The sequence below is a fragment of the Micromesistius poutassou genome, assembly GCF_964030765.1.
Source record: "Micromesistius poutassou genome assembly, chromosome: 7".
In the NCBI taxonomy this organism is placed as follows: Eukaryota; Metazoa; Chordata; class Actinopteri; order Gadiformes; family Gadidae; genus Micromesistius; species Micromesistius poutassou.
Window position 1 is genome coordinate 7,851,511 of NC_140277.1, and position 22,731 is coordinate 7,874,241.

A 22,731-nucleotide genomic window follows, 5' to 3' on the forward strand; every position below is an offset into this window, starting at 1 on the left:
CCGACAGATCTAAAGCACTAGTGTTTGTTACGCAAACTCAACAAATAAGGCACATTTTGGAATGCCATTTTCATGGACATGAAAACCAGACCTGGTGGGCAACGTTGTAAGCATGGCTTTCCTTGTGTGCCAAACAGCATCTGTGTTCTGTCCAATTGAAATACAAGCACTTTCACAACATCACAATGAAATATGGTAAATGATAAACAATGAAGCATACACGCACACACACACACGACTTTCCAATTGAACCGCATTGGTGTGTTAACAGATTACAATCAGTAAATAGGGATTACGCTTGATAAGCTACACTATCAGCAGGCTAAATTAGATATTTCGTGGATAGTAACAATCTTGGAATTACTGAGAATGTTACATACAGATCCAAATACTACACTATGTAGAACTTAAATAGGTACACATTGCACAACATAAAATGGAATCAGAAATAAACATGCGCATGCAAACTTCATAGAAGTGTGTATAAGTACACACTTCCTCGACTAGTGAAATCATTGTACATTTAAATATCCTTGCCATTGTTGCTTTAAGCAAACTATAACTCACAGTTGAACATGCTTATACAGAGGGGGAAATAAAACAAGTAAGTTAGTCTGCATGTTGACACAATATACTTTCATAACACTGATATTAATGTATTCAAATTGAATACATTGTACTCTATGGATGGAAGGGGCGACTGGTAAGCATAATTAGATCATAAAAGACACAGATATCATAGGTTACGTAATACTGATAAAGCAAAAGGAAACAAAACACAAATACATTGGTTTACAACTGAGACAGTATTAATTATGTACCAACTTTTAACATTTTATGTAGACATCAATATTTCCTTTTTAGTTTAACTTGATGCATATTCTATACAAAAAGTGTAAAAAATGTTTCCATAAATATATCTGTTGGACAGGCCCTTCAGATTATTGAAAATAACATAAAAAGAAAACTCCCAGCTTGGTTTACTTTTCAGCAATAGGCCCTTTTTCACATAAAAAGCTTTAATATTGCATTAGACTTTATAAGGGCTCCTCTTTGAAAATAATGGCCTTTAAATATATACATAACAGTCATTTGCAATATCTTTGTCAGGGAAAAAAAACGTGGGTTTTTCTTTTGCAAATTGCTTAAAAATTGTCAACATCTATAAAGGTTTCCAAAATACACATCTTGTTCATATAAAAAAAACATTTTAACCGAAAATGTACTAGAAAAGTCAAGTATACGTAATTCAAGACATACATCTGAAAGCAGATTTTTTTTTTTACATCTTTGCTTGGTATAAAGTTCTTCCATTTGCTTGTGATTCGCCACCTAAATCTTATTTCATACTCTGTTTATCTTGACAGCATGAAAACTTTTTTACACGTTTTCACATGGCTTCATTGGTATCCATGGTTATGTTTTTACATCACAGTCAGGTATTAGCGTTTAAAGCAGTGAGTTTCAGATGAAAATGAAGGAGACGGCGAGTCCATCAGTCTTGTTAGTGTTATCATCACAAAGAGAACAGGTCGAAGTTATACAGTACTAAAAAAAAATATATATATATATATATTATATATATATTGTTCCCAACGATGTATGAGTCCTTGATTCAACCTTCTGCTTATGTTCTTCTGACGTGCGGTACATCACTTTCACATGCATAATACTTTCCTCTGTGTCCAGTTATTCGGTTTACAAAACATTCTCTTTTAAATGTTTCTCACAATTTGACCCAACATTCATGAGTGCCAGCATCTAGTGAAGCTTCCCCACGAGTATGACTCCTTATAAAACTAAATCTGTTCATGGTTACCATGATCACAATAGGGGCAAATAAAAAAAGCTCCAGATGCACAAGTGAGGTTCACAGCTTCATTTGAAAAAGTAATAAAACTGAAAAGATTTTCTGTGGAGGGGATTGACATAACCATGACATCTCTGTCGATACTACAACAAACTGCACTTGGTTTGTAAGTGCCGGTTGGAGGTGCTGAATTACATCAGGGTCCAACACCACCCGCTCCCAGTTCCAACTGTAACTTCCAATTAGCATTCATATTGTAGTGTTTTCATAAGCCAAACCCACAAATCAGATGATAACTTGACCCAAGGTCAATCTTCATCCCAATTACCGCATGAATGACCATGAATGCAAAATCAGCACTTGGTGTACTCCATAGAATTGTTGGAAACACAATATTCTGCTTGGCATTTCTGAGTGACCCAACTGTCTTTACGGCACATTGAACATTAAAGTTAGGTTGGGTCAAAATCAAACATTTGTAGAAAATATTTGTGGACTTCCTGTCCAAGGCCTCTCTAGTGAACACACTTAATGTGTCTTAACTGTATGAATGTCAGCAATGGCTATCCCACCTATTTACCTCTCAAACATTGTGAAAACATTGTGAAAAAGTTGTGTAGGACTTGTAAACAGATAGTACCTCCCTTCCATTCAAGACATTGGTTCATAAAAGGAGCCAACTTAGTGTAAACATTCATAGTCACTTTCAAAATCTTCTGGTTATCAAATCTGATATCATTCCTGGACCACGTTTCTTCTTGTCTCTCTTCTCCATGGATCATTTCATTTCTCCAGCTCATCTCCTCTCTTCTCCACATTCTCAGCACTGCAGTGCAGCCAGCTATTGGAAGTTTGTTTAACAGACATAAAGCTCTGAGAGAAAGTCTCTTCGCTTCACGTTCCTTGCAGCCATATGGCTCTCGGCTTCATCGAGAGGCACTGGTAATTCTCCAAAGTCTCTAAAACGATATAATATATATATATATATATAATAATAATATCTCGAATAGAATGGTTAGTATCTAATCTACATTTGCACGAGTTTTCAACCAGTTCAGAGTTCTCTTTGAAGCAAATTGTGGCAAGGATTCATGAATCTGACTTTTGAGTATTAGTACGCAAAACATTGACTTAAATGACTATAGAGAAAAGATAATGATTATTGCACTGCCGTCCATGATGAGAAAAACTAAAACTAATCTGCTTGTGAATCGAGTTTAAGTTGAATGTACTGTAGGTAATCAAGGTTTCGTGTGGAAACATAAATATTTACAGAAGGTAAATGAAGTGATAAGTAAAGCACTAAAATCTAACTAAATCTAAACGAAGCCTCTAAGTCCTACAGCAGTCGCTAAGCGACGGGGAAGCGGTTAAGGCAGCGATAGAGATACACTTCTATATTTCCCAGTTAAAATGTTCAAATTGCACACTATATATATTTCAAATAAACAGGAAAAAACTAAATAAATAGGCCAATTGTAAGCCAGGGAGGCGTATTATCCCTCAGTTAATTCACAGTTGATAAGATGTGCTGTTGACCCTAATACGATTCTGACACTACAAAGGGGCCTCACATACATTATATACCAAAGTCAAAAGAGGCTCCCATTACCACACGCATTTATATACCACTTGTTTTGACGCAGATTTACGTAAACACAAAACAAACAAAGTATTTCAGTGATAAAATACTTGGACGTTTCAGTAACAGAAGAGATATTTCAGCAAACGCAGTTGTGTGTCTGCTTCTAAGATACTTTATGATTCAATGATTGTCCACACTTTAACTGTGGATCTGTTGGGGGGGTTGTGGTGTGGTTTTCGATACCCTGTGATGTCGCAGTGACTGTGGTTCTATATTTTTTAGTTTTTCACAAAGACCATTTTCTGTTGCTTTGAATTATCACTGGTTTAGAGAATCAACTCCAATTCTGGGGTCATCCTTCTTCGCCATATTCCCCGAACCACCACCCACCAAGGCGAGGCTGGACAAACACTATCTGCTCTACCAAACATGAGGGGGAGGCTCAGTAGTGAGATTATTGCAGATTGTTGAGCCCAAGCAAAGGCCTTAATATTCATAGTTACAGAATAAAAAGAGTAAGAGATGCAGAAAAAAAAATTGAGGGAAGGCCTGTGTGTGTGTATGTGTGGGTGTGTGTGTGTGTGTGTGTGTGTGTGTGTGTGTGTGGTCATCTCTCATGGGAACCAGGGGGTCTGATGGTCCCGGGCTTCGTGAAGTGTAGCGTGGGGTTGGAACGAGGAGATTAAAGGGGGTCCGCATTGGGCTGGGGGCCGAGGACGTTGGGTGGGTCTCCTCACTCCCATGGCGAAGAGATTATTGCACGCGACGGCAGTAGTAGCCCAACACTTTGCACTTCTCGCACAGGTGCTGGGGGTGCTCCTTGCTCTGGTCCGACACGTCCAGGCCATCGGGCTTCTCCAGGGGGCGCTGTGGGGAGAGAGCACAGCAAACACAGAGCCCACCGTGAGTCCTATAGGCATACACACAGGGACACACGTATCAGCCCCTCGCTGTGTTCAACCATGAGCTGCCGCCTCTCTCCAAAGGGATGGATAGTGTTTGAAACGTGTTTTGGGTGGATGTTAAGGACCATGTAGGGGTGAGGCATCTCCCTCAAAGCAGAGGATACAGGTAAACTGCAAACGTTGGGGTTTGAACCCAGAACCTCCCGGCTGGGGCTTCAAACACCCTTACCGTGAGCCTATCCTGCCACACTGTCTCTGCAAACTCTTGTACCACTTGGAAGCAGAGATGGACTTTATTCATGTTCTCAAACTGAACATCAACATACTTATTTTCTTTTACAATGAATTATGACTATAAAAATACAATTTCTGCATGTAAATTGTACAAATGATCCATATGGAAATTCAATAATGTCAAAAGGTTGTTTTAACAATCATACTATAATTTTATAAAACCCCATGACTATTATTTGCAATTTCATGTTTAAAGCACAGCCATATCTTCTGAGTGCTTAAACTCAAGGAAATGGGTTACTGTGGGTTATAACACAGGGATAATATGATCATGAGCCTGTAGCTTAACCACAAAATAAGGACATTTCTTCTGACTTCTACACATTGTTCTGTATATTTATGTGTTTTGGTTCAGATACTGATTACCAAGAGCTCACCAACACAAAATCACATTTGAGGGAGGCACTTTAAAATCCTCGATTCATTTGAGCTCTTAGTTTTGCCATAACAAGGATATTATTTTTGCTGGCGTCTTTGCCGTGTTCTAAAAGGTTTTAACAGTGATTTCCAGCAGTTCAAATAAAACAAATTACAGGGGTTAGAAGGATGAAGATTACTCCATGAAATCACATTTACGGGTCATTTTATTTACGGTATATCCTTTTAGTGTGTGTTAAACTGGTCGGTGTGGGTTTGGGACAGGCTGCTGGGAGTTGAGAGCTGTGCTGAGAGCGCTGAGCTCTGACAGCGGATACGATGAGGATAAGCGGTCCGTTTCAAACGCTGACAAGGGGAAATATGTTAAGTGGGTGACATTGCAAATGCAAGGAATTCGCCTGCCTGAGTGTAACTTAACCACAATACACAGAGTGCAAAAGAGGGAGGTTTTCTCACCAGCAAGACTCAAAGAGTGTATTTCTCCCACAAAGGGCCTTTTGTGTGGGAAACCATTCACCACTTTGAAATTCTCAGTTGAAAGGCTGTCAGGCGGTTCTGCAAATTAATAACTCCAGACTAGCAAGCATATGAAACATATTTATTTTTTGAGCAGCACTTGAGGGCATAAGGCTATCGCACGCTTACGCCCTCAAACTGAAGAAGATAATCTCAAACATGCAGTCTTTATTTATTCTCTTCTCTATTTTTCTAATGTGTGGCAAATCGCTGTTGTTTCTCTTGAGGTTTCGAGGGTCACCTCTGGTGTATACCTGCTTGTGCGGGTAGACGTTGATGTGGCATTTGATGCACTCCTGCCCCATGTTGGCCCAGGAGTTTCCACTCATCCACTTCCTCTTACACTTGGGACACTTGTACTCCCCAAAGCATCTCTTCTTTCCCTGGTATGGCGTCAATCCCTCCCCTTTGGGTCGGGCCTGAGGAGGAGAAGATGAAGAAAGCAGAAGCATCTCTAGATTAGGAGACGAACGTACGAGTCAGACCACTCGACATAAAGACATTTAAATAATCACTTTTTAATCTCAAACCAAATGTTTCATTCATTCAATAAAATTTCTGTTGCAGATCTCCGGAAATTTCGATCCCAGTTCCCGTATTCGCATGAATCGCATGATTCGCATGATTCGCAGATTTCCATGACATGCAGGAAAGCTTCCAAAACATTGCAGGAAATGACTGCATGTGTGAAAGGGGCTGTCGTTGTCTTTTGACGTGCACTATCACTCTCTGCCTTGCACTACACTGATTTACAACACTGTGTACGCTCCTTCTGAACGGTGGATTCTCACCTCCCAGGTTTTTTAATGCATCCTGATTTGGCGTGGAAACCCGAACACACATGTGTCTGAGGGCATCGCTCCGCGCTGCACAGTTTATTCATCCGGTGCGCTACGCCGTTCGGTAATTGACATTTCCTTACATTGCAGCTGCTCCAAATTAACTATGCTGATTCCCATTAGGGAGATGATTGCAAACAGTCAGTCAAGCACGTGAAAGCAGTCACAAGCGAGCCGTAATTCTGGGAGGGGCCACCCTGTCTAATTAATACTGGCAACCGTGTTTAAGGGGCCCCTATGACAGCCGAGGAGGGGACGTCACACACGTGCGCTAGTGATGTCATCATCCAGATAAAATGCCCAGCCCCTTCCTCCGGGGGCCAAAGTAAATCTCAGCTAAACTTGGATTATTGGCCCCTCGTCATCGTACGCTTGACACCTTGCCAATATGTAAGAGCAGTCTTCACGGGTGCTCTGGATAGTTTCAATGTTTGGTAAGAAGGAGACAGAAATATGGTGGAATCCCTTCATTGATGGCGCATCTCATGTGAGTATTTAGGTTTGTGTGTTTTCTATTCCACTCAAGAGAGGCTCTTGAGTCTAAATCTATACCATGCACTGATGGCAGTGTTCCACTGGGTTAGCATTGCATGTCCTCTCCAAATCCTATAACTGGTTGCAGGTAAGGGTTACTGCCCTGCAGGCTGTGCTGCACAATCACCCTCCATCATCGTTTTGGAGATTTCTGGGCAAATGGAAAAGGGGGTACACATTGTGTACCCCCATCCACACAAATCCACACAAATTGTGGATTTCAGGAGGGGAAGGAGGAGGACTCAACCAACACCAATCAGCATCGGGGGCACTATGGTGGAGATGGTCGCCAACCACAGGTACCTTGGTGTGCAGCTCGACAGTGAGCTGGACTGGAAAAGTCATATGGAAGCGGTGTACAAGAAGGGACAAAGTCGACTCTTTTTCTTGAGGAGACTAAGGTCATTTAACATCTGCCAACCCCTACTGTGCACTGTCTACCACACAGTGGTGGCCAGTGCTCTGTTTTTTGCTGTGGCATGTTGGGGAGAAGGCGCCTGCACAGCGGACAAAAAGAGACTGGACAAGCTGATCAGGAAGGCCAGCTCAGTGGTCGGGGCTGAGCAGCTAAAGGTCCAGCAGGTGGCAGAGGCCAGAATCCTCAACAAACTGGCCTCAATAATGTCTAACCCCACTCACCCACTCCACGCCCTGAAGGTGATCAAGAACAGCACCTTCAGCCAGAGACTAATTGCACCAATATGCAAAACGGAGCGGTACAGGAAGTCCTGTATACCAGCTGCCATACGGTTTTACAATGCACAAAATTAACTTTGCACCTTATAGTATTTAGTATTTATTATTGTAGTATTTAAGTATTTTAGCATATGAGGGAATGTGTGTTTGTTATGTCTGTCCACGCTGTTGTGACACTGTAATTTCCTGTAAAGGATTATTAAAGGATCTATCTATCTATCTATCTATCTACAGGGCGGGAGGAGGAGAAGGGGTACCGATGTGCGTACTTCTTCCTAATTTCTTACTTCATTCCATCCTTATGTGTGTGTGAGTAATCTGCACTTTAATCAGCAACATCTGGCGCTGTCTCAGCGTACGCCAGCACTGTGCGCGACCAAGCCAGAGAGAGCCTCGCGTTGTTAAGTACGATAGGCTGTGCTGCCGCCGCCATCCAACCCCCTCGCCGAACGCATGACCTCAGCCCCCACTGTCATCGCTTCGTCTCCCACTGTGACAGCACACAGGCTGGAAACTGTGACGTCTGCTGGCTTCCTGTACAGTTGAACTATTCAGTCATTGGGCGGGCACTCTTATGCAAAGCCACTTCCAGGGAATACAGATACAGTTAATTAAGGAGCAGGTAGGGTTTAGGCGTCTCGCTCCAATGGATGTCTGGCTGCGTACCTCGGGGATCGAACTGAGTACCCTTTTTCAGCTTGGAGGCCCTAGCCACTTTATAATCCTACCGCACGCATAGAGTTTTTGTCTTTGGCACAACTGGTAGGAAATGTTGAAGGACAATGCCATAGCAACCTTTTATTGTTGGATTGCTTCATGGCCGTTTCCATTGTCATAAATGCCTGTTTTGGATATACATGCCTGAAGTTTCAATTATATTTGGGATTATTAAATTGTGCATTAGTAGATTTACAGGCTAGACGCTGAAGCAAATGAAAAGCAAACAAGATGAACCTCCCTCCAAGTAAAGCTGGAACGAAGCATGCCTCATCCTCTGCTAATCACCATTCCTCCCAGCCTCCCAGTGTTCTCTGGCCCTAGCCTTGACCCCTGGATACACTGTGTGCCGGGTCTCCAGCTGAGGGCTGTCAGACCATCCGGGCCTCCTTCACAACAAACAAACCATAACACAGCTCGCCTACCATTGACTTCTTACACACTTTCATCCAGTGTGACTTACAGTGAACACAGATAAGTCATTTAGGAGCAGGTAGGGGTAACTCATTTTGCTCACAAGATGTCCACCGTTAAATGTGTGGATATTACCAACCCATAACCTTTTTAGTGAACAACTAGCTCAGTAGGACCAACAATATGCTCTTGAAACCCGGCAACCAATTTATTATATTTATCTTTATATTTTCATGAGAACCCTAGCCCTGTGGTGCTTTGAATATGGGAAGGTAGAGCCAGTTATTGTGGGTAAGGGAAAATAAACTATGATTATACTCCACATAAACCCCAGTTTACTTCACTACAACAAGGGGGACAAATTACCCTTTCAAACCGTGACTATACATCTGATGCCCACACACCGTGGGTGGTTGCTATTGAAACCAGGTTGCAACACAGGCCCTGTGACGAAGGTCTCCACACACACACACACACACGGTTGGGTTAGGTTACTGGCTTTGCTTGTAAACTTGGGAGGCGATGGTGGCCACCCAAACCCAAAGTGGGAATGAGTGTCGCAACAACATCTGGTCTTTTTCTACTGCCAGGACAATACCAACCAGAGGAGGAGATGCTTGGCATCGCATTCTGGGGGGAACAGGAGACTCCAATGACAGATGCAGAAACCCAGGAGGGGCCACTTTTATTGTCATTGCGATGGTAATAGTAACAATAGCAACGGAACAAAAAGCCCTCTCTCCTCTCTCTCTCTCTCTCTCTCTCTCTCTCTGTGGCTGCAAAATAAACAGCAGGATGACCATTTTCAGGTCACGTCTTATTTCCAGGAAAGTGACATTTACAAACATCTCTGATTCAGTCTAATGGAACTGCGTCATCCCGATCACACAACAGGCCCCGGGGGTGCGGACGTTCATCATGTTTCCCCCCACCCCTCCGCCTCTGTACCCTACACAAATACAGCCATCCAGGCGTGGTGCGATGTGGGAGGTAAACGAGACACTGGGATGCGTTGCAGGCTGTCGTCCGTGGAGTGGAAACGAGGCCTCGGAGCGAGGCAGGGGTTCGAGTTCGTCCGCGCCTGCAGAGAGGAAGTGCTGTTCCGCCGCCTCGCTTTGAATGGTGTTGGCCGGTGCTGAGTCAATGTTTGCTTGCGTTTCCTCTGGCCAAAGCCTTGGGAAGAGATAACATGCGTGCTGGGGGGGGGGGGGGGGGGGGGGGTCTCATGACCCCCTGAGCACACCAGTTCAGCACAATGGCTACAGCAAAGGCACTTACGCCTCTCGCACACTACCTCCATCAATGGACGCATCTCATTGACTTTGCATGGGGCGCCCTCAAAATGCATTGTGGGTCCGTCCGTTCTTTCGGCTCCGTGGCCTGCGGCAAAAGTTGAGAAATGTTAAACTTTTCGGGAAGCAATGGGTCCGTCGGCCAATCAGATCGCGGTTATGCAAATACACTAGTGTGCTACTTGGACTCTGTCCTATGAAATGGACTTTGTGATACAACCCGCCGTCGAAAAGCCAGCTGGCAGTGGGGGATTTAAGAATGGATTTAAGAATTGGGCGATTGCTGTGGTACACGTACAGAGGCAACACTGTCCTTGTGACTACGGGATCCATTTTGCAATAACAACAAGCAGGGAGATGCACAAAAAAGCCGGGTTTAAGCAGGGAGCGATTTGATTGGCAACAGGATGTGTCTACTGCGTCCACAAAGACTACTCCCCCATACGTCAGACACGCCCTCACCCATCCATCCGTTGACGGAGGTAGTGTGCAAGAGGCGTGCGCGACTGACTGAGGGACATGGTAGTCTAGTGGCTAGGGTGTTTCCCTGACAAAAGTACTGGGATCAATTTCCTTATGTCTGCAGCATAAGCAGACATAAGTGGTAGGCATCCTAGAGCAAGATACCCAAACCCCTATCTGCTCCTTCAGATAAGACACAATGAGATAAGATGCACTTTATTGATTCCAGACCCAAAATGTGTCACCGCAGAAAGTACAGGACATGTTGGTGAGATAATGAGGTATCTGAATCCACTGTACAGTAAGTTGCATTTGATAAAAGCATCAGATAATAACTAAATGAACAATCATGGTAATAATTGAAGCTTAAATCTGGCAGGTGGAGCTCTGAATTAAGTTAACACACGACCAGAGGTTTGATGTGAGCCAAAGCCAAGGGTCCGGCTGGCTGATCGGATCACATCCCAGGCTCTGTGCTGCTTGTGAGTGACCAGACTCAATGTGGCCTGGCAGCGATCGGATGCTCAAAGTCACATTAAAACGACAAGTGTAACCGAGCGGCCAAGAATGTTGCATAACGTCTACCGGATCCTGACCCGGAGTATAACCACACCAAACAGATCCATATACGCCTAATATGAAGCCTAGCCTAACCTAACCACCAGTTCCACAAGTATCCAGACATAAACGCACCACAATTCTGCAGATTCAGAAGAGTTTACACTCATTCACAGGAATGTCTGTCGTTTTGTCTGAATTGTGGCAAGTATAAAGTTTAAACATTGAAATATATATCACATTCACAGGAAATGTGCACACAATGCACCAAAACTTTCTGCACCCCAAAACCAACGCACTCACATACACGACCATGCACAACCGCTTCCATGCGCCATGTACACAGTCCATTTCTTCACCCACCCTAAAGACTGTGAATCTGGAAAGACTCAGAACAGTGTTTCGAGCAGCACAACTCCCTTCTTGTAGATTAGCCAAGCTACAAGGACAGCGAGCATTCCATGGCTTACATCACAGAATTAATGAGCCCACATACAGAATAAACACGACTACGGCTGGAGGATGGGACGGAGCCAACAGAGAGGGAGACGGAGAGAGCAGGCCACGACAATGCAATCTTTAGTAAAGTGTGTGTGGACGAGAATATGAGAGTGCTGTAGGTGAAACGGTCCTCCACCCCTAAGGGGGAACGCTGGGTGGAGGATATATGAGTGGGGTTGGGCTGGAAGGGGAAAGTCCTGCTGGTTTAGAATAAGAAAACTCTCAACGTGAAGTAGTTATACAGAGACACACAAAGACACATACATAATAGAGCGATAGAGAGTGGCTTAGAGAGTTGGAGAAAGTGACAGCGGGTGAGGTGTATAGAGTCAGAGAGGGAGCGAGAGAGAGAGAGGTGTAGTATCAGAGAAGGGAGAGTAATTGAGTAAGAGAGTGAGTGGACAAATACCTCCAGCCTACAGTCATCTGAGCCAGCTGGGGAGAGACCCACCAATCAAACCCCTTTGGTCCAAGGAGGGAGACAGAGAGAGAGAGAGAGAGAGAGAACGAGAGGGAGTAGGAGAAAGAGGAGAAGGAAATCCAAAGCAGATGGCCTCCATAGGCGCGGAGCACAACAGAAACACAGGGGTGTCGTAAATCCACTGCACTGTTTTCAATTAAGACGTACAACATGGGGAGTTGGAGGGAGGTGTGATGAAACGATTGAAATTCAGCTATTTGGTTACGAGGCTACACAGTCAGTGGACTCCATATGTATCAAATACAGCATCGGAGTCAGGGAATATCTCCAAAACACACATAAGGCAAATCGTGAGGCTCTTCTCTGGCTCACGTTAAGTAATGTTGGAGTGAGTGTTATTGCTCTGGGATATTTATGAATTTCATAAACATTTCCATTACCAAACAAAGTTCGCAATTGGTCTTCAGTGTGTGCACTCTTCAGAGTGGAGCTTTATGGTCGGCCATTATTAATATATCAGTGATTTGGTGGTTCATTTAATCCAAAGGGTCTTCCAGTACCATCAGCACATTTGTTTTTTAGAATGAGGCTTCCCCAGGGGGAAACAAACCCCTAAAGATGGCAGTGTGAATGCTAAGCTGTAGCAATCGAGCAACAAAAGCCTGATTTGAGCTTCACTACATTTCTCAACACGTTTAACCACCAGCCCTCAACAATGCTTTTAGGGTACCTCTACAATGTTGAAATTCTGCAAAATTGCAAATCATAGAAGAAAAAAAGCCTCTATTACTGACCACTGTGGTGAAATAACAGGGGAAACCACTGTCTGACTTGTGAAGTTGATCTTGATATCCCTGTTGATGCTGCAGGCCAGACTGAAAGAAAGGCAGCGGTCAGTGGTGGATTCCCTGACCAACCCGAACCCTGAACCCTTTAATCCTCCGTCTCCAGGAACAGAATTGAAGTAGCCTCTCTGTCAATTTTATACGTGCCATCCAAATAACAGTTCAAAATGGGGCATGGCTACTTTTTAAGAATAATAGATATGGAGTTTCATAGGGTTAGGGGGTGTATTATGGACACGGGCACCAGATATCGCAGTCTGGAGACAACCTTGTACAAACACCCACTTCTGACAATTATGGTTGGACACTGAAGCAATTTTTTTAACAAACTGTTATATGCCTTTGGTGGTTTGTCTGATTCCATGAGAAAACAAGAGGTTTGGTTTGGTAAAACAACCTTGAGGCTTTGGAAAGTATCTATAGTGATTATAGATGAATAGTGCATTGTATTCTTTTTAAGATTAGCAATTTCTTTCAATGAACCCGGGAATCCAGTACCCGTTCAAATAATGACATATACAAGGAAGTAATCAAAGTCCAAAAGTAGGACTTTTGTTTCAGAAATTAAACTTGGCTATCGATGAAACGTGAAAAGTGCAATTTCTTTCAATGAAAATAGGGATATATTTTCTTTTTACAAGGAGGTAATTAAGAGCACATTGTTAGTTTATGCAAATGTGCATTCTTTTTACATCAGTGAGGGGTCAACTACTCCCTTAATCACTGCTTGACCCCGATATCCGCATGCACACTTTGTGATATAAATCATCACATCTATGCAAGCATATAAATACAAAGCCCCTGGTTGAGGCGTAACCAGACCGATAACGTTTCCAACGGGAAACACGTTGAATGACCCAAGACGAGTCGGCTTGCTCTGTACTAGAGAAATAACAAATGAAAGTATCGTCGTCATCTGAGAACCTTGTAAGTGCAAGAGCCTGTGGTATGTTTAGTGAGACAACACAGGATGCAGTAGAGACATTTTATGGTGTTTAGCTTTTTTCTCTAAGATAAATAAATGATGTGTGGGTGTTTTATATGCCTTTTCAAAAATGATTTAGACACGGGCCAGGTCGCTTAATTGTAAGTTATGTATGGTATGTCTCGACACGGTAAAACATGTCAGCACATTTTCATTCATTTTCCCCTTGAAATAATGCTATTATGTAATGGAAATAACCATAATTGTCAAACGTAAGTATTTTCTTTGAGGGTGTCGAAAAATGTACACCTAAGAACTGCAGATTAAGAAAAATAACTTTGAAATGTTACACAACATATTACCCTATCCCTATGGCGACATTGTCAAACCCATATTTGTAAATAACGCAACAACCAACAACAACGAAAAACTGTGTTATCGTTTTCTGTGCGGTGGATGACATCACCACGCCCAGGCTCATGGGGTCAAGATGCAGTCATGGAGCCCCGTGCCAAGCCTGGCCGTGCAGATGGCCATCGCTTTAAGACCCCCCCTCTCACAAGAATCAAATACTGACAACCCCTCAGCTGTGTCCCACTGCCCGAGTATTTCAGAGGGTTTTTTTTAATGGCTATTTCCGCTGCTGGACTGCACGGCCTAATCCGATGCCAGAAGCTCAGCCTGGTGCATTATGGGAGCTGTTTATAAATCCCATCATGCACTGGGAGCTCTAAATAAGGCCTCTGTTTCACGGGCACCTCTCTCTTTTCACTCGGCCCTCGCTTCTCTCACTCACTTTCTATCTCACTCTCTCTTTATCCGTCTATCCCTCACTTCTCTAACTGACTCTCTCTCTCGCTCTCTCTCTCTCTCTCTTTATCTGTCCGTGATTCTCACCCATTCTATATCTATCTCTCGCTCTCTTTCTACGTTCCCTCCCTCCCCACCCCCCTTGCTCTCTCTCTCTCTCTCTGGATGGCTCTTTTGCGGGTGCAGCTGTCTCTTTCCAGCGCCTGTGAAGAAAAGTGAAGCAGAAAGTGACGAGAGCAACAGGTGTGCCGTTGAAGTGATAAATCACCAGCACAATGTGCCTCTGTTTAAAGTGAAACCCCAAACAACAACAACCGTCTCTGAGCGATCGTTAATGGACAGACCCAAAACAAACAATGCACCCAGGCTATTGGAAGATGATCTGAGCATGAAAATCACAAAGAAAAAAAAAAGAACTAGTTGGATGTTACTGGATTCGGCCTTGTGTAAATAAATAGTCGGGGGTGAGCGAATGACTCTGGAAAGAAGTTTTGTCAACACAGAGCATTTTTTTGAACGCTGTCAGGAGCATTTGCAACACGCTGCCTTGTTTGTGCGATTGTCAAGTGCAGGGTTGATTTCTTTTGCAATTAACCTTCCACGTGGGTGAGTGGTGTCGGTTCCCGGAACTGTACAGCGGAGTGACTACGACGTGAGGCTGTGTTTTCCTAGTATCCCAGATAGCAGCAGCATGCCCTAATCCTCCAGGTTTCGCTGGCTCCGGACCTGCAGACTGCTGGGCTGCTCCGCGGCGGCTCAGCAGCTCTCCAATCATGGGTTAGCATCTGGAAACCATCAGTGTAAACAAAAGCTCTGCGGAGAAGGTCCCCCCCCCCCCCCCCCACCTCTCGTCTTCCAAACCCCCCACCCCTACCCCAGGACATCAGTCAGAACGCAACCCAAGATGACTAAACCAGCGCAGTGTATGCGTACGTGCGTACTGTGTGTGTGTGTGTGTGTGTGTGTGTGTATGTGTGCGTGTGCGTCTCGTACCTACCTTGGATTCCTCAGCTTACCAATCTGTATTTTGTTTGGCCGTAATTCAGAAATGATTGATTTGCGAGATACAAGCCATGCAAGCCACAGATTGAATTCCTGTCTGTGATGTTAGAGATTTAAATCTGAATATTTAATTTTGCTTTGGTCATTAGCCGTGGCGCTTTTGATAAGGGTTGTGATTACCTTAATGTGTGGTGTCGCCTAGCCTGCTGCTCCGGCGGTGAATTGATAGGAAAATATGTAAAGAAACCGGGGCGCAAGTCTGGATGTGGTTTTAGAGCCGTTTCTTCTCTGAGAAACATTTAGGAAGATCAAAGCATCAATCATGTGTAATCCTCCTCTGGGACGGGACAGGGAAGTGTTTCCTGTGCTCTCCGACGTGGTGCTTTGATAATCTCCAATGTATTAACGGTGTGGTCTTGTCTTCCGCTGATGTGCGGCTGACAGAACTGAGACGGGCCTAAATCAAGCTTTAAAAGCATAACCGTCAGGTTTAACAGCTGAAAACATGAATCTACCACCTCGGCGGGGATAACTGCCCGGGTCGTGTTTGTTTTTGTTTTTCTTAACGCCTACTCTTCCCGAAATTCCCCTCCCATCACTCAAACTACACACATCGCTCAAACGTTCATAAATAGAAACGTCCCAGCATGCAGTTTTACATAAGGTATAAGTGTTGTTATGGAGAAAGTCAAGATAGTTGATGTCTGGACGGTCTAACTGAAAAGCGCTGGGTTCTCTCCCCATCAAAGTGCCTAACCCCTTACCCATAAATGCTCTGTGTGAGGGTTATAGCTTGGAAATAGTGTTGGTTCACATAAGTAGTCCACTGTTGGCCTTACATTCATTCCATTGCCTGGCTGGCCCACATCTACCACTGCTGATATCAGCACTCTAATGGCGTACAGCGGTCTCTAAATATAAGCTCTCGCAACAGTCACTCCTGTACTCGCACTCAAACACACAACCTTCGGATGTGTGCAGCGGACCACTATGTTGATAAGCAGCACATGTTTGCATTGTAAACTCCATGGGAAAATACAAACAACACCAGTACCCTAAACTAGATGAAAACACATATAGGGCCTGGTGGGTTTAAGGTCTTCCAGGATGGCATTTTCCAGATTTCAGACATTGACCTGTAGATGCAGTTTGTGAGGCTGGCCTCTGTCTTTCCAGTGGTATAATTAAATGTGATGATCCTTTAAAACCGTGGCGTATCTTAAAACTATGCTGCTCATAACTGCAGGCTTTGAGTTGACCCCTCTCACCGCGATATTCACTTAATACCGGGATACCATTGACAGGGCATTCCTGTGTCCGCTTTGGTCATTCAATTCACAGGATGGGTCAAGCAACATGAGAATATTGTGTAACCTAGTGGGCTGGAACTGTGAGTGCCTTATGCGTACTGTATCCGGCTGGTTTGGCTCAGTGCGTTGTGTGTTTGTTTTGAGCAGCAACGCTGAAGTGCCAATGGTGGAGCTATATTTAAATGTAAGCTGTCTGTTCACAAACCACATGCATAGGGGCTGCCAGACATAAAGATGTTGTGCCTATGTTATTTTCCCGATGCCATAAGTGGCCCTCTAACACAGGCTGTGATATGCACTCCACATAACGTTCTGCCCTTCTGTCTGTGTCGCTGGGTGAGATCAATCCCTGGGGAATGCATTGTTATGGAATAACTGTATTGCTGATGAAAAGTTATGAAATCACATGTATACGGTAAACGCACCAGCAGGTCTTTATGTGCTCGATCATGTTGTACTATTAATGTTTATTCAGTCATTTAGCAGACACCCAAAGTGACTTAAGTGAATTCAAGTACATCCCGCCCAGGGACACCTACAGGTAGACTGCATGACAACGGGTTTGGAACACAGAACCTTTCAGTTGGGAGTTAAACAGCCTAACTAGTACTATAACTAGTACACTGTTATTTAACGTTAATGATGCTTTTCAATTGGCTGGCAGTCAGTTACTCAGTATAGAACGTGGTTCTGATTGGACCATCAGTGGCCCGACATATAGCATGACATCCACACTTATTTTAACACATCGCTACCCCCCCCCCCCAGGCTCTGTCTGAACCTGTATCATCTGGGTCAGGGGTTGCTATTCTTAACGAAAGGTCTCATGTTCTCCGGAACCATTTATTTTGGCTATCTGCATTTCTTCCCCCTATAAAAAGCGTTTTACTCACAATAGCACATCCCAGTTGCTTCCTCAGGTATAAATACGTCCAAGAGGCTTTTGGCTTGTCATGAAGTCGACCGCGGCGGTATATCGCTCGTATATCTTCCCAGGGTTCAACCGCTCTGAGATCCCCAAAAAGGAGTCATAAGGCCGTCAGACGTAGAAATAAAAAAAAGGAATTTAAAGCCACCAATCTTCGATGCAGAATTTACGGCGGCCATAAAAGACAACATTTCATAATGTGGTCATCCAGATCATCCATACAGAGTTAAAACATTTTACAAGCCAAGTCGGCACATCGCATGGTATGCAGGGGCCGGATGAACTAGTGAGTGTTTAGCCACAATGTCCACTGTATCTGTACCTGTAGGCATGTTTGAGTAGGACGTCCCAACCCTTACCTGCTGTATGTATCTCAAGTTATCGACCAAATCGTTGTGGAAGAAAGTGTCTGCCACATGGCTACATGTGCTATAAGCTAAACAAGAGGATATCAATAAAGATAGCTCTGTGGACAACTCTCTTGGACAACGGTGGGGGAGGGGGGGTGGTCGGTGGGCCACAGCGGTCACTGCAAATGGATGTGTTATCTCACCGGTGATACAGCGAGGAGGCCTGGACTGTGGCTCCCCTCCGAAATCGCTGTGAAAAAAATAGAAGATCAGGAACTACTGCCAAGCAGGTCCGTTTCCAGCCACACGGACCCGGCCGCCAAAATAACTAATTCTAGGAAAAGACGTGTGTCCAAACAAACAAACATAACAAGCCCATGCTCTACACTTATTTGCATCTGGTCGAATTTTATAGACCTACTCATGCAGCCTTCCAACTTTTTTAGTTGCCCCTTTCCCACTTTATCAGCCTGGCTTGTGAGGCGGCTGAAACTACATAACTCAATGTGAATATGAAGCCTTGCTCTGCCTCAGGGCCTGAGAGAGAGCTACAGCCCTTTATAAACAAACGACAGACTCGTGACGATAGCGTGTATCTTGTTTAGTCCGTCTCCGAACACACCAAGAAGATCACAGGCTGCAGGGAAATGATGACTCATCACGATTGTGCTGTCGATACGCCAGCGTCCTTCCACTGTCACTTCCAACAGGATCCGTTCCCTGAACCGATGGCCCTGACGTTGGGACAACTGCGTAACAGGAAACGGCTTGGTCTAAATACCCGATACATTGATGTGGTTATCATTATGTCAATGTTGTTCTTTGGCAATAGCACCAAACGGATAAAGTAATTACAATGAGATAAATATCCTGCAGCCTCTGTTAAGTATTCTGTCCTCACAATAAACAAGTTGATCCGTTTTCGTGGAGAAATTGGCTTCGTTTTTGTGATGACATTCCAGTTCTGGGAAAGGTTTCTACAAAACGAGGAAAATCACGAGAACAATTGGAGATAAATGATCCACGATAGATAATAAAATTATGAATAGATTAAGACTATGGAAGATATTCAATTCTATTTTTTCTACTTTTTCTTGGTTTCCCTGTTACTCAAAACATTTCTGGGAGTTTCACTGAATCCTCTTTACTATTGAGTCTCCCTGTAGAATTAACACAACCAAGTTCACAAATAAATGCATGTCCCCGCCTATACGCGTGTTTATTTGTGTTTCTAGGTGTGAGCTATTGCAACATTTTCTCTTCAGGAAAAGAGTGTAGTGTCCACAAACAGCTGCCGAGGCAGGTCTCACTGCCACATCATAAACTGCCAAAACCTTCTTCCCAGAGTCCTGGATTTCCAAAGGCCAGCTTTCCAAATCCGTTACGGATCTCAATGTCATGTTTGGAGGACTATTCAAGCAGTTTCGTTTTTTTTCCCTATCATATCATACAAGACTTGTCTGTTTGTTAAAACCCAGTCTTTGTATAGCATGTCCCTCACTGCCTGCCTCTCTCACATTTCCTTTCGCTCTCTGCATTAAACCTTGCCGACCAATGTGTGGAGTAACCAATTGACCAACTTGGAATTCAAAAAAAGATCCTCCCAATTCCTTATTTCCCTTTACTCAAATATTCATCATCTCTTCCCCTCAAAGTGTGGTTTCTGTTCCCCAGAACTCTACTGGGGGCATACCAACTGACCAATATAAAGAGACCAATTTACCCTTGGAATTCAAAATAAAAGCCCAGTCCAGGCGTTAGTTCTCACAGGTGTGGTGCTGTCCCTTCACCATAGCCCTGGACATAACACAGTTACTGGGGCCCCCTAAGGACCGGTGTTTGGAAGAGATCAGAATGAGCTCTTAGTTTGAAGCCACCCCACCCTCCAACCACCCCTCTCTCCTCTCCCCTCCCTCTTCCTCCTCCTCCTTCTCATCCTCCTCTGCCTCCACCCCCAGTTGTGGTCAGGGATAAAATTGATCTTTAAACCTCATTTTTTTGTTATGACACTACAGTGAACTTATTATGCATAATTTGGCCAAAGAGCAAAAATATTTTTAATTACCCAATTTAAAAAAGTACAAAAAATACTAATTCTAGAAAAAATGCTTCTCCTTTATTTAGTGAGGTCTCTCTAACTCTCTCTCTCTCTCTCTCTCCCTCTCTTTTTCTCACTCTCCCCCCTCATCCAACCTCCACCCTCCCTCCCTGACCCACCGGCCCTCTCTTAGCCTCCTAGCCCAGGCCTAGCGCTCGCTAACCCCTGGCTGGCTCTGCGTGCAGCAGCAGCAGGCTGCGTGGGCGCGTTGGGTTACTGAGGCAGTGAATGACATGAGCAGGTTGGGCCGCTGCATGAACCACACTGAGGATGTAGGAGTGCTGTGTATGTGGGGTTGGGGGCTTACTGCTTTTAGCCTCACTATTACATCTTTCTATTAGCTATTGTTTCTATTAGCCATTGTTGTTGTCAGTGATTGATTTGTGTTGTTGGTTGTTAGGTGAGGTGTTTTCCTTGTGAAACTCTGTATTATATCAACTATATGCCTCTTTGATTTAAAAACATGAGCATTTGGCTGTGGTATTTGCTCAGGTTTCTAATATAATAGAAAGTGTTTTGATCTTTAAACCTTGTGTCTGGATGCCACTGCTAGGAATATATTCTCTGCATATGTAGGCCAAATAAATAACCACATTTGAAAAGTTGACGTTAAGTAAAGCACATGTCATATTCAAAATATCTTACTGGATTACTCAAACCCACTCCTATTCCTCTGCTATACCTTAAAGCCGTAGCGTACAATTCAATCTCTGGGTCAAGGTATTTTATTGAATTATGACAAGGAAAACTATAGCGATCACAGCCGTGTGGATAGCTGGGCACCGTGTCAGCAGCTCTGTCTGTTCTGTGTCCACCAACCCTGATTAACCTGCTATCAGGCTGTATGATAGCCTCCCTACACACTCTCCTTCATATCTCTCTTTCTCTCCGTCTCTCTCTCCTCTCTATCTCCTTTTCTCACTCTCTTTTCTTCTCTCTTGCTCTCTCTCCCTTTGTATCTCTCCTTGTGTCTGCCCTCTCTCTCTCTCTCTCTCTCTCTCTCTCTCTCTCTCTGTCTATGTATCTATGTGTGTCTCTCTCTCTCTGTGTGCACAGACTCAGAGACAGGCACAGAGGCATCGCAGAGCCTTTGCAGCGACTGCAACGAAGGTCAAGGGTCGTGCTACAAAAATATTCCCATGGTGCACCTCCCCCGGAACGCCTCCTCCTAGAAACCAGAAACTTCCCCTCAAAGTAGGGAGGGGGGCGGGGGGATACGACAATCTATAGAAGATCTAGATGTTTTATTCCTCAACAACTAACAGCTGCACAAATGGAAGACGCTATGGAAATCTGTTTTTATGCATTCCATTGACTTTTTAAAGGGCGATGCTTGCAGTGTAACATGTTCAAGTGACATGCTGTGAGTTAAGAAAGACATTGCAGCAGGCATATTCACAAAGGCAGTGCCATACATAAATAATATGCTGAAGCACACACACTGTTGTTTGGCAGGCTTATAATAAGTGTTTATAGCTAGTCCAGGGTATTTCACAATATCATTATTCACATGGTATAGAGGTGAGAGGAGCAGGGATGAGGAGTGTGTGTGTGTGTGTGTGTGCGTGTGCGTGCGTGCATGTGCACATGTGCATGAGTGCATGTCGATGTGTGCCAGTAGAATGGCATGCAAGAGAAGGAATTAAATTACCTTGAACTTCAAGGGAGAAAAAAAGGGCAATTACCAAAAAAAAACAACATCTGTCCGAGGTGCCTTATTGTGTGTATGTCAACACATGACCACAAGCCTCTTAAATACCTTATTTTTTTGCCTTTCCCCTAACTCCCACCCCGCCCAGACACAATAACCCCACCCCACCCATCAAAGGTCCAGCCAGATCCACTCCATCCTGACACATTGACACAAACACCCAGGGTTTCACTTTGAGGGGGTGGGGGGGCCTCTGCAGCAGATCTTCCTCAACGCACAATGGCCACCCTAATTACCCCATCTCCCCCCCAATGGTGCCCCAGTCACAGACATGGGCTCTCCCCCGAAGGTGCCCATTCACGCGAGGAACACAACGCCCCCGCAGTGTCAGCCGCTGACACCAAACCCTGCTCTTTTTCCCAGCAGTTGCCAACAGCTTCACAGTGTCTCCAAATGTCTTGTCAGTCCCTCACACAGCGTCGCAGTCACGCCTGTCAGTTTGTCTGATCTCCGCCTGTTTGCTCCCATGTGCCAAAAGCACTTTGCCTTGATGGTGCTGTCGGACATATCTTGCTAGTGGATTGAAAGTCCCACTATACCGTCATTTTAAAAATACTCCTTTTAAGAGCCAAACAGATTCTCTGGCCTTGGCATGCAAATGTAGCGCCGGAGCCCAGAACTGTCCTCCGTGGAGATCTGACACTAAAGACCTTTTTCCACAGTCTGTTCGGTCAATGTTGAAGGTCTTGCCTGAAAGCATGTGTGGGCCTTCAGTGTTGTTCAATTATCTATGCTTCAGCTTGTGTAATTTTATTGCAGCTGACGTGTTCGTCCAAAGGAGCAAGGAGGGTGTTAAGCATCATTGCATTACTACCAGACTATTCCTGCCC

At 44.3% G+C, this 22,731-nt stretch overlaps 1 protein-coding gene across 2 annotated transcripts in view; it reads right to left on the reverse strand.

Moving 5' to 3' along the window:
* Positions 1-8: 8 nt before the first annotated feature.
* zcchc24 (zinc finger, CCHC domain containing 24) overlaps positions 9-22,731 on the reverse strand; it is a gene marked incomplete at its 3' end in the record, with an annotated part of 30,561 nt that continues 7,838 nt past the window's right edge. The window contains exons 3-4 of one of the 2 annotated variants that reach the window (XM_084470487.1): positions 5,743-5,907; positions 9-4,262 (exon numbers count right to left, since the gene is read on the reverse strand). In XM_084470487.1, coding sequence (XP_084326613.1) covers positions 4,149-4,262; positions 5,743-5,907 — 279 coding nt within the window. Of the gene's footprint in view, positions 4,263-5,613; positions 5,908-22,731 lie in introns of those variants that run through there. The other variant, XM_084470486.1, reaches the window with a different exon arrangement.